We start from the raw sequence: 12979 nt of genomic DNA, 5'->3' as shown, positions 1-12979 counted from the left end.
TTGCATCGCCATTCTTCTTGATTCATTAATGATCATAGGAGTACCCTAGCTATCCGTCCTTTCGATAGTCGAATTATCTCACTATTGATGAGGATCGATTGGTCACCCATTCATCCACTGCAGTAACTTGGACTACTCTCTCGATACAATTGAACTTGTATTACTTACATTGTTGATTATGGTAAGACGTGAGAAAGAGTAGGCAGTACTACATCAGATTGCATCCTCGATCTTCTCGATTGATCCTACGACCACTGCAGGTATCTGTTGTAGATGCAATGATGCAGTCGAACTGTCTTACAGCATAGAGGGGCACATCTATGGATGAGGAGCGAACTACACTATGTTGTATCGGCTATCTGTGATCGATTGGTCAATAATGGTCATCCATTTATCCATGGAAAATCCATTGCAGTAACTTTGACTACTCTCTCAATACAATTTGATTTGCATTATTTCCGTTCCGGTGAGAGAGTCCACTGCATTCTCGATTGGTCATCTATTTATCCATGGAAAATCGATTGCAGTAACTTTGACTACTCTCCCAATACAATTTGATTTGCATTATTTCTGTTCCGGTGAGAGAGTCTACTGCATTCTCGTTCTACACTAGAATGAGAATATCTCGAAAGCAAATACGAGTACGTCGTCTACTCCACTTGTCTGTCATCGTTGGAGCTCGATACTTGGCCTACAACCCTATCATTGCTGTCATGGACGGTTTTTTCACACTATTTGTTCACTCAACTCTACTCTCTCTCTCTCCACTACTGTACTCAAGCAAGATATTCCTTACCAGTAACGGCCAAATACTGGTTGGCACCAGCATATTGGCTTAACTTTTGGCAAAATTCTTTCATCACAGGAAAGGGCGATTGACCAAATCCGAAGTGATAAATATTCTTGCCTTCACTAATCATGCGTTTAATCTCTTCATTCAGCTGCAAATTGGATGCTGGTGCGTAATTTCTTAAATCAGCTCGAGTCAGTGGTGGCGACTTGTCCATCTTTCCATTAAGATTGGGCGATCTTGTAAACGATGCAAATCAATCAATGAATTAATCCAACACTTCCCAAATGGCGCTGGCCAACATTCAAAGTTATTTGATGATCAAGCTGCCGACGGATACGATTCTTATAGGCGATGGCCACAGCTGATGGCTTGGCCAACGAGGTTTAATGCGCATCCTCCAACACGCCATCGCCCCCTGTAAGTAACTTGCAAGGGGCGATGGCGTGTTGGAGGATGCGCATCAAACCTCCTTTGCCAAGCTCTAGTCCATACTTCTGTCGTTCGGTATACTTGGCGTGAAATGGCGTTCATCGTAGAAAGATTGCATAAATGGAGAACTTGCAGTTTCAAAGGGCTATAAATCATGGATAAAACTGGCATAAATCGAGATGTAGCAGTTTCAAAGGGCTGTGAAATGCATGGCATAAAACTGGCATAAATGGAGATGTAGCAGTTTCAAAGGGCTGTAAATCATGGATAAAACTGGCATAAATCGAGATGTAGCAGTTTCAAAGGGCTGTAAATCATGGATAAAACTGGCATAAATGGAGATGTAGCAGTTTCAAAGGGTTGTAAATCATGGATAAAACTAGCATAAAATTACAGTATAATGTTGTAGAAAGACTGCATAAATCGAGAACTTGCAGTTTAAAAGGGCTGTAAATCATAAATAAAACTGGCATAAATCGAGATGTAGCAGTTTCAAAGGGTTGTAAATCATGGATAAAACTAGCATAAAATTACAGTATAATGTCGTAGAAAGACTGCATAAATCGAGAACTTGCAGTTTAAAAGGGCTGTAAATCATAAATAAAACTGGCATAAATCGAGATGTAGCAGTTTCAAAGGGTTGTAAATCATGGATAAAACTAGCATAAAATTACAGTATAATGTCGTAGAAAGACTGCATAAATCGAGAACTTGCAGTTTAAAAGGGCTGTAAATCATAAATAAAACTGGCATAAATCGAGATGTAGCAGTTTCAAAGGGCTGTAAATCATGGATAAAACTGGCATAAATGGAGATGTAGCAGTTTCAAAGGGTTGTAAATCATGGATAAAACTAGCATAAAATTACAGTATAATGTCGTAGAAAGACTGCATAAATCGAGAACTTGCAGTTTAAAAGGGCTGTAAATCATAAATAAAACTGGCATAAATCGAGATGTAGCAGTTTCAAAGGGTTGTAAATCATGGATAAAACTAGCATAAAATTACAGTGTAATGTCGTAGAAAGACTGCATAAATCGAGAACTTGCAGTTTAAAAGGGCTGTAAATCATAAATAAAACTGGCATAAATCGAGATCTTGCAGTTTAAAAGGGCTGTAAATCATGGATAAAACTAGCATAAAATTACAGTATAATGTCGTAGAAAGACCGCTGAAATGGAGAACTTGCAGTTTCAAAGGGATGTAAATTATGGATAAAACTGGCATAAATCGAGATCTTGCAGTTTCAAAGGGCTGTAAATCATGGATAAAACTAGCATAAAATTACAGTATAATGTCGTAGAAAGCTTGCATAAATCGAGATCTTGCAGTTTACAAGGGCTGTAAATCATGGATAAAACTGGCATAAATCGAGAACTTGCAGTTTCAAAGGGCTGCAAATCATGGATAAAGCTAGCATAAAATTACAATATAATGTCGTAGAAAGACTGCATAAATGGAGAACTTGCAGTTTAAAAGGGCTGTAAATCATAAATAAAACTAGCATAAAATTACAGCATAATGTCGTAGACAGATTGCTGAAATGGATAACATCTTCTGAAACCAGCTTTAAACTAGGCTATAAAATATCCTTGAATGTATCATTCCAACTTTATAACATGACTTCATTGATACATTTATTAATATTTATCTAGGCGTATTTCATTGCATAATCAATCCTCTTTCTTCATACGAATATCGAGTAAATCACTCACAAGGTCCAGTATCCAAATTACATATACAATTGACGCTGCCATTTCTTCTAATAATATGATGTTATACATACTGTACGTCGTAGAGAGTATAGACGATCAGAAAAGTCCATCTCTAACAATCTAGAGTGCATTCAATGAACACTTGCATTTCTTATTATCGATGATATTGCATATCATAGAGAGAGAGAGAGAGATGACCGGTTCAAAATGTACATTTCTAGCCATCTCAAGCGACATCCGCATATTCAATCAATACTGCCATTTGCTATAAAGATAAAGATATTGTTCTGCCTGTTTTCGATCATATCCTAATACGCAACAGCTATGTGAGGATAACAGAAAGACGTGCTAAAATGGCGAATGTTTAGGGTCTTTATGCTTACGATAGGGTCGTCAGGTATGCGAGTGTCAAGTGAAGGAGAAATGTTGACCTCGATGCTGTTGGAATGAAAATACAAAGACTTGTCAAAGTATTTCCGACTATTCAAAATATGGAAAGTTGCCTAACATGTACAAGCCAGAAGGAAGCGACTTTAGAAATGGTAGTAAAATTTGCAATTGGGATGGACATTGTATACCTGCAGTTGGAATTAGAGTTACTGTAGTTTTATCGCTATACTTTTGCCTAAGTTATTGCGGTATTTAGGTAAAGCTCTTTTGGCAGCTATGTTGGTATTCTTTGTTGCTAGCCTCTTCATTGACTACCTGTTATAAAATGTATCTTTCTTTTCCGTCTTACTGTTTATCATGTCTCTCTGTTTTGGATATTTCCTTAATGAATCAATTATTTTACTGGTTATTTTAACAGTGTCGCATGTCTGTAACGGTATATTATGCTGGACTGTTTGCAATTAGTATCCAAATTAGCTGCCATTAGCCTGCTGAGTTAGTTTTGTGCAATATGATAAACGGTTTCATCGGTATCGTATAGTGGAATGATCGATAAAAGGATAAGTTTGAACATTATTTTGCATGGAAGGCTGTCCAGTATTTCTTTCTTTTTAGTAGTCTTTTAATGTGTTATCATAAGACAAGGTAATGAATTACTAAAATAAGGGTATTCTACGTTATTACGGCTATACGATTAAAATGCAGCCAATCCTAAATAAAAAGAGAATTTTTAGCAAGCATACTAGGCGGAGTGTATCAAGTCCCTGGTGCCAACGTTAACGACTAAAAATGGAAACACAACGGATAGAAGCCATTGTCAAGATACACTATTTACAGTCATGGACAACTAGAAGAAGACCTGGACTGATCACTCTAGACGCACAGACACTTTTGCTCTCATCTCGTTCAAATATTATGCCAAACAGTTCGTTATGACAGTACTTTAGCTTGGAGACGATTTATTCATACTAGTGCAAACTCCCGTCGCTTTACTAATGGTTTACGATAATGTGCTCATTTAACAGAGGTTCAGTAACTTTATATTGGAAACAGTTCTATATAAGATCGTCGATGTTATTGAAATGAGTACCAGTGATTGAGAAAACAGACACGGAAAATCCATCCAAAGTAATTATTTTTCAACTATTCCAATATTATGTCAAACGCCTCGTTATGACAGTACTATCCTATACTTTAGTATGGAGACGATCGATATTCAATGGACTAATTTTTTCTAAATGAAGATTACGTTGAATCTTATTATCGGTTACTAAGTTCTGCTTGGAAATAGTTCTATATAAGATCGTCGATGTTATTGAAATGAGTACCAGTGATTGAGAAAACAGACACGGAAGATCGATCCTAAGTAAATCATTTTTCGATATTGACGGCCTCATTTGGTCAGAAAAGTCTATCTGTCTTCGAGGAACTGAACCAGTGACCAAGTTCTGTCTAGCGTACTATACATATACAGTACACTATTTTCACTACCCTATTCTGCTTAGAAATGAAACTATAGTACCAAGTAGGAGCAGGATTTCGTGACGGATATCATCCAAAAAATAGAAATAGGACTAAATGGACAGCGATGGTTGAGGCCTATCCTTTTTTCGGCCATGCTCCTACACTATTGTACACTAAATGTACAGTCGAGTAATATTATTGATCAGCGTGAGTCGTTTTTTCCTAGAGTGGATAAAATGAAATAAAAGGATGACATTTCAATCCATTTGACTAACATTTTTTATCGGTATATAGCATCTGAGTCAATGAGATCTTCATCTATCCACACGTATAAAATTTGAAAGAATCAGGTCGGCCCAGAGAGATTTTTGAATCACTGATTGATCTGAAAAGAAAGGACTCTCACTCATATACACAGTACTGTACAGGGCACAGTCATCACCCGGTTTAAAAGCGTTTTGATGCCTTTCAAGAAAGGCTTAGAACGATAATGAAGGATGTTAAAGGGTTAATTGTCGCCACGTTTGCGACAATTAAGCATGTATGATGTGTTCCAAAAAAAATAGCAGAGTTGAAACGTTAATTTTGGGTTTCTTTTTGCGTACTTAAAAAAATCGCACTATATTCCGTGAAATTTCGACAGATTTTGCTAGTAGGTCTACTGAACGTATATCAATAGTGTAGACTGAGTACATTCACCATGGAATTTAGTGATCCTCGCCAAATCGCTGCTATTTTTATTCATAAATCGTATATGAATACTGTATTCCAATCGCAGCCATTTTTATTCATCGTATAGGAATACTATATATATATATGTTACGGCCAAAAGCCGAAGTTTGGTCAATACGCGTAATGACCGGCTATATTACTCTAGATGCACCATGGAATTGAGTGGCCCAATGCCGATCGATGCTATTTTTTTTTTCATCGTATATGAATAGTGTATAGGATATATTTGCGCTACTTATAGTCCTGTCCAATCCAATCCCATGGACTGCTCTAAAATTAGTGTAGATGCATCGTGGAATGGAGTGGTCCATGCTAAATTGCTGCTAGTTTTATGAATCGTACTAGCTCATTTCGCGCCACCTGGCTGGCGCTTGTACTGACATTAACGCGTTGACCATTATTTATTGAAACGTTACTCTTCATTTTAATATTAATTCATAGCATGCTATTTGTAATCGTCAAATTTTACCCGTCCAAACCCATGGACTACTGTAGATGCACCATGGCATTGAATGGTCCATGCTAAATCGCTGCTAGTTTTATGAATCGTACTAGCTCATTTCGCACCACCTGGCTGGCGCTTGTACTGACATTAACCCATCGACTACTCTAGATGCACCATGGAATTGAATGGTCTAATTATAGTAACTAGTGGTTATCATTTTAATGGTAATTTGGGTGGCGTTATATTAATTTTCCTTCATTTTAATTATATTATTTATAGTACAGAATGCGGAAGTCCAGCAGGTTCGCAGTATGCATGCAAAAAATTGTACGGATGTGCATACTGCGAACTTGCTGTACTTTCGCATTCTTTATATTGATTTCTATAATTCTATTCATTCTAATATTTGTACAGTAGATGCCATGTTCCAAAACAGACACAGTCCCGTCATACAGTACAGTATATTGTAATTGCATCAAGAAAATATTTTAAATTCTTTCTTTTATGCGCCAATCGATCTACAGCATTCCTACTAAAATATTTTAGCATTAATTAATAAAGTCTCAACATCTTGATCAAATATTGGTAGCGCTATCCTGCGTGAGTATTATTCGTTGAGCTTATTATAATGAACTATTGACATTGATTGTATAATAGCATCAACCACTCTCATCTAGGATAGTGTAGGTTGTGATATTATACAACACTAGTTGAAATACGATACTACTCTATTGCCATAACAGAAGTACTGTATTTGAATGCCATGAACATGACTACATTTGAATTATTGCGCCATCTTTTAATCTATTCTCTACTTTCTTCTTAATATTGTCAAATGGGATTGTAGATATTTTCCTTTCATTCATTATCGAGACTGGCTGCAACTAGAGTTGGCTATGACCTATGGATGAAAACGCATTCAGATAATATTATATCGTAACTCTGAAATGTCTCCCCTTCATTCTTATCAACAGTCATAGCAAATGCTAGCCTAACTGCAAATCGATAGCGTACTAACTGAAATGATAGAAAGGAACCGTTATTTCATTTTATTATATTATAATGAGCAGTCTACTATACAAATATTACAATCATGCCATTTGAGATTCTCCAACATTCTCAATTTGTATTAATAAATTAATGAACTAATCCGATTGTAGGAGTGTACTTGCAGTACTACCATTCTTATTCACAAGAACATCCAAAGCCAATTCATACACTTGAGTTACAGTAGTAAAATTACTGTACGTGTACAGTATAGTATAGCACCAGTGAATTACCAAATCAACAAGTCAGTAATTTATTTTTAATCGGAATTTACTATTGTTAAAAGTAATGAGTCAGCTATTTATTTATAGTAAAATAATTAACTTAAGCTCATCAGATGGTATAAAAGATGTTGCAATCACTGAAATCGACACAACGTGTAGAATCGGATTTTGTTACTGGCAGCACTATGGCAAACTATGAATCAAAAATTGTACCATTAACATTAACTGCAAACGATGAACCAGCAATTGTACAATTAACTGTTCAGGAATTTGAAGACACATTAAGAGAAATAGGAAATGGTTACCAATACTATTACATCGGTATCGCAGAATTTCATGATGATCTTAAAACATCATTGAAAACTCGCGGTATAGGAGACGGGCATCATTGCGATGAAAAAATGGGTAAGAAACCGAGAGTTATTTATGGCACTGGCAAACTAACCAAAGAACGTGGATGCCAATTGGAATTGAAATCAATCGAAGAACATCGTAAAAACAAATATTGCTTGAACGAGAAATCCTCTTCCGAGACTACAGCAACACATGTAGTCTGCTATATTCGAGTTTACAATAGCCAATCTTCAAAACCAATAGAGACGGATAGAAGTTATAATTTCCAGCCAGAAAAATACCCTAGCTACTGTGAACGACTATAAAACAAAAATTTGTATGACAGACTAGTTTTCAGCTATTTCAATACTTTCTGACATTTCTATCTTCAAGGTTCATCAATCAGTAATCGTATTTTTATTAATGAACTAATTAAAGCGTCGATTTCATCAACTGTAATATTTGATGTAAATCGAACGTCAAATCGTCTACAACTTAGGGCATATGCATCGTGCGTAATATTGCATATTGAGGCATGTATTAGCAATTTTAGATGTTGAATTGTCGTCTTTGTGTTATTAAAGTAAGATTTTATCCTAGTATCACTACAGCTCTAAATGTCGTTGATAAGCTAATTAATTTACACTTGGAACATTTCGTAATCTACTCTTTCTGTTCAAGCTATTTCAAATAAAATAAAGCGTCGGTTTACATAGATCACATTGAAATCAAAATGAAAACTTGGTATTTAGTAATTTATTATTTTATCACATCCTGTGATAAAATATCGTCCTTTTGAAAGTTCGCATTTATGTAAGACTAAGCAAATATCTTCACTCATAAAAAGTTCATTCTTGGTAAAATACCTTTAGTCTATAGTCTGCAGGTGTGTGGAGTCTAGTTCTTTTCGTTCTATCCGTTTATTATAATGTATTTTATCGAACTAGTACATTACACGTTCAAATAAACTGCAATATAATCAGCACAAAGTAATGAATAGATTTTAAAAAATTGCATTCTAAACCACAAATGTTATCTTATAAAATTGCATAGAACTACAACATTCCAATATAAAGTGATAATTCATGATGTTATAAAACCGATACAAAATTGCACATCTCATAAAGTCAGCATAAACAACAATCAAGTCGTAAAGCCAATATAAAACTCTAAATTACTTATAGCGAGCCTATAAAGTAATTTCTATGAATTTATTGGCTGTAGTAGACTCATGAATCGTCAAAGAACTTTCTTTAGTACACTAATAATACATCATCTACTTTAAATTGATATCCTACAACAAATTGCATTGCCTATTAATGGCTAAAACATGATAGCAGTGCTAGAAATTGAGTGAGAGTGCACTGGAAGACTATCGAGACCTTGGATATTCCTAGCACTTGCGATCATATGTCATATGCGACCACCTTCGACTTTCGTTAGAATATAAAGTCTAAACATGTCTATGAATATGTAATCTACCATGAGATATAGCGTTCAGTTTGTTGTATGACATATGTAATATATGTCGAAACTCTCAACTTTCCCTAATCCGTACTTTCATAGGGCTACTACGTCTTACAGATATCAATAAACAAGGCAGGATAAAATGTTCATGAAATTGAATATAGACTCTGTTTAGTGTCCTTCATTCAGATAGGATACCTCCAACAACGGTGGGTAGTTTACATCACTAACTAAACCCGCATTCTATGCCGTACGAAATGTTTGCTCACATCATTCCAATTATTGACACTGGTTATGCTTAATTTATTTATGCTAATATTGTTGAACGCATCCTTCGAACTTTATAGAGAGACTGAATTTATGTCCACCCTTCATGGAGCTCGTCAATAACGATACCATATTTGTGCTTATTTTTGGCGATGCTAGTATTTATAGAATTGCTATGGCATGATCCTAAAGAATTAGTACGCTTCAGTCTATTAATAGTATAGCCTAATAAGAAATAATTATCGCTCAAATAAACAAAAAAATGTTCAAATTACACGTAAAACTTACGCTGCCATTTCTTCTAATGATTAGATGCTACACTGTATGTCGTCGAGAGAGTATAGACTATTAGAAAAGTGCATCTCCAACAATCTAGAGTTCTCTAGAGTGCATTCAATGAACACTAAAATGACATTCTGTGCTACCTAGGATATATTCAATCAATACTGCCATTTCCTATCAAGATTATTATACAGTATGTTGTATCCCATATACGGGCTAAGAGAAGAGTGCATGTCTAACAATCCACCGTTACATAAAGTACATTCAACAAACATTAATCATTTCTCTTTTATGTTATATCGCATGCACTGATCTCTAGGAAATGACATTTCTAGCAATCTAGAGTTATATCGAGAACATCCAACATGCATTGTCGTTTCTTATAATGGCCATATGTTGCGTCGTCGCTGTAGACTACAAGTAATCTAAAGTTGTACGTATATAGTATATCCGGTAAACACTGCCATTTCCGATAATCATGATTTGCTATATGGTAGATCCAGACTACTAGAAGCATATTTCTAGTAATCTAGCATACATAGATGCATATATAGAACATTCTCGTCAATACTAGCATTTCCTATCTTGATTTAAACATGATTTCAAAGCTACAGGCTACTGGAAAGGATATTTCCAACAATCTAAAGTTATATATAGTGCGTTTAAATAAAAACGGCATTTCCTACCATGATTAAGTGTTATTGCGTAACCGTAGGCTACTAGTAAAGTACATTTCTAGCAGTCTAGAATTAAATATAGAACATCTGATTCTATTTTTTACAGTAGAAACGAAATTTCTGGACGTCATCGCAACTAAAATAGCAATAGCAACAACCCAATATTGACGGAATTACTTCAACAGAGCAAAGAATTGAAAAGTTTATATATACATCCACATAGTAAATTGAACAATTTTTATGATTTCGTAAGTGAAGATAGAAACGAGTAGAATTATCCAAAGTAAAGAGTAGACAACCACAATTTACAATGAATTCAAATGTTTCTAAATTACTAACCACGATTGCTACTTTGCTATTGCTAGCTTCCATTAGTCTAGCAAAAAGTGAAGACCAAATCAAGCGACATCTTACCAATTATCAACTCCACTCGCCTATCAAGGCTTATTTCGACTATAATCGATCCTCATGTCGTGGCCAATTTAACTTCTCTGTGGCCAATAAAACGATACTCCTATCCATCAGACCTTCACAGAATGTCTCATGGAATCGAAATAACAGCCAAAATTGTACCATCTTGCCTATTAGTGTTGTTGGAAAAGTAACTAATAATTCACAATCATACGTCGATGGAATAGTGACAAGCCATGGAGAATTTTACGGAAAAATCGCAATAGGACGTGGAAAATTTACAAAGATTTATTATGTTGATTCTTGGTTTAGTGACCATGATGATGAAAGATATGCATTAATATATAGTTTTGCAGACTTGATTCCATATCAATATCGTAGTGGAACTGCCAGGTATGGTATTCTGACTGAAAGTATTGAAAATCTTGACAAATATCTTGCTACAGATCAGGATCTTTCGCTTTTGGAAGAAGACAGTGATGAGATGTTTATACAATCAAAGGTGTCGCCTAATAGACTAGACGATTCTCCTCTCAACTGGAAATCAGGTCCTCTCCAAGTTAAGAAAAAAATTTGCAAGCTGCTAGCCATTTCTGATGCTAGCTTTACTGTTAGCTACCATAATAACAAACCAGTCATTGAAGCAGCTTTATGGAATATTGTTCTAGCAGGGAATAAATTGATCCAATCCTTGTCTGTGGATGATGACCATTACATTAGGGACGAAATAGAATTTCAACTGGATAGCGTTCAAATTGAAGAGCCAGATTGGTACGTCAATGAGGCGGGGCAGGAAGATAGCTCAGATCCTATGGAATATTTACTGCAACGTTCTCGGCTAAATTACAACGATTACTGCTTAGTTATTGTACTTACTAATCGTGAATTCACTAACCACGAAAACAGTATCAGTTGGACTCATGGAACAAAAAACTTTGGTCTATGTTCACCTTACCAGCAGCATCCTACTGTTCAAGAAATGATATCGGGAAATGTAATGATTATCAGTCGAAAAAGTCTCAATTCTACTCTGCCTCAAGCCATGATAGAGAATGAATTTATTCAAGAATTAGCTATTGCCACTGGTCTATGGCACGAAGATAGAGAATGCTTAGATAAAAGCACGACTAAAGCTATTTTAGCTCAAACTAATCCATGCGATAAGCAATCTATTCTCACTACTCTACGTGATCGATTGAATACATGTTCCAGGAAACAGTTACTTGATGTAAATGTTGCCTCCAATCAATGTGGCAATGGTAGAATTCAACCTGGTGAAGAATGCGATTGCGGCGCAAAAGAAGATTGTTCAGACAGTTGTTGTGATGCAGAAACTTGCAAACTGATAACGTCGAGTCAATGTAGTCCAAGCCAAGGTCCTTGTTGTAATCCAGATTCATGCATGTTTTATAATGTATCGGAAGAAATTGCTTGTCTCCATGAAGAAGAATGCTATCATAGCAGTTTATGTGATGGCAAGACACACGGTTCGGTTTGCCCTCCACCAAAAACGAAGCCTGATTCAACGTTATGTGAAGGTAATAGAAAGACGTGCCAAAATGGAGAATGTTCAGGATCTTTATGCTTACAATATGGTCGTCAAGCATGCGAGTGCCAAGTGAAGGAGAAATCTTGCCATCTATGCTGTTGGAATGAAAACACAAAGACTTGTCAAAGTATTTCCGACTATCCAGAATATGATAAGTTGCCTGGAATGTACAAGCCAGAAGGAAGCAACTGTGGAAATGGTAGTGGAATTTGCAATTGGGACGGACATTGTATACCTCCAGTTCGAATTGGAGCTAGTTTTATTAGTGTCATTTTACGTAAGCTATTGCGGTATTTAGGTAGAGCTCTTTTGGCAGCCATGTTAGCATTCCTTGCTACTACCCTCCTTATTTACTACATGCTATATAATGAGCCTTTCTTTTTCGCTTTACTGTTTCTGACGTCTGTCGGTTTTGGATATTTTCTGAACAAGAAATTATTTACTACTTGCCAATCGGCCAAGGATGAAGATCAAAATAGTGAAGAGCGCTTACGAGTATGATTGGAGATGGGCGCTTGCTTGCTTACTACCTTCATCCAATTTGATACAGGTGTAACAATTTTATTTTCAAAAGTAACTAATAAAATAGATACTGGCGATGAGTTAAAGATAAAGTAAAAGTATTTTAATTTTGCTGGATTAGAATGTACAGCAATCGTTGCTGTAAAATAATGATACTCTCCATCTTACCAAGCACCCTATTATCAATCGTGTACATCCATGTATAGCCAATGAATCATTTTTAATGATCCTGC

General features: G+C 35.8%; 3 protein-coding genes across 3 annotated transcripts; 2 read left to right on the top strand and 1 right to left on the bottom strand.

Annotated features, from left to right (window-relative positions):
- Positions 1–776: 776 nt before the first annotated feature.
- Positions 777–1324, bottom strand: TRIADDRAFT_60599 (uncharacterized protein; the record flags this gene model as incomplete). The annotated part of the gene is made up of 2 exons (XM_002116521.1): positions 777–1029; positions 1260–1324. 2 exons carry the CDS (start codon positions 1322–1324, stop codon positions 777–779), a joined length of 318 nt encoding a protein of 105 aa, XP_002116557.1.
- A 6099-nt stretch (positions 1325–7423) lies between these two features.
- TRIADDRAFT_60598 (uncharacterized protein) lies at positions 7424–7897 on the top strand (the record flags this gene model as incomplete). The annotated part of the gene is made up of 1 exon (XM_002116592.1): positions 7424–7897. One exon carries the CDS (start codon positions 7424–7426, stop codon positions 7895–7897), a length of 474 nt encoding a protein of 157 aa, XP_002116628.1.
- Positions 7898–10574: 2677 nt separating this feature from the next.
- On the top strand, positions 10575–12725 carry TRIADDRAFT_60597 (uncharacterized protein; the record flags this gene model as incomplete). The annotated part of the gene is made up of 1 exon (XM_002116591.1): positions 10575–12725. One exon carries the CDS (start codon positions 10575–10577, stop codon positions 12723–12725), a length of 2151 nt encoding a protein of 716 aa, XP_002116627.1.
- Positions 12726–12979: the final 254 nt, after the last annotated feature.

Source organism: Trichoplax adhaerens, genomic scaffold, assembly GCF_000150275.1.
Source record: "Trichoplax adhaerens TRIADscaffold_16 genomic scaffold, whole genome shotgun sequence".
Lineage (NCBI taxonomy): Eukaryota > Metazoa > Placozoa > Uniplacotomia > Trichoplacea > Trichoplacidae > Trichoplax > Trichoplax adhaerens.
This window is presented reverse-complemented; position numbering and strand designations above follow the sequence as displayed.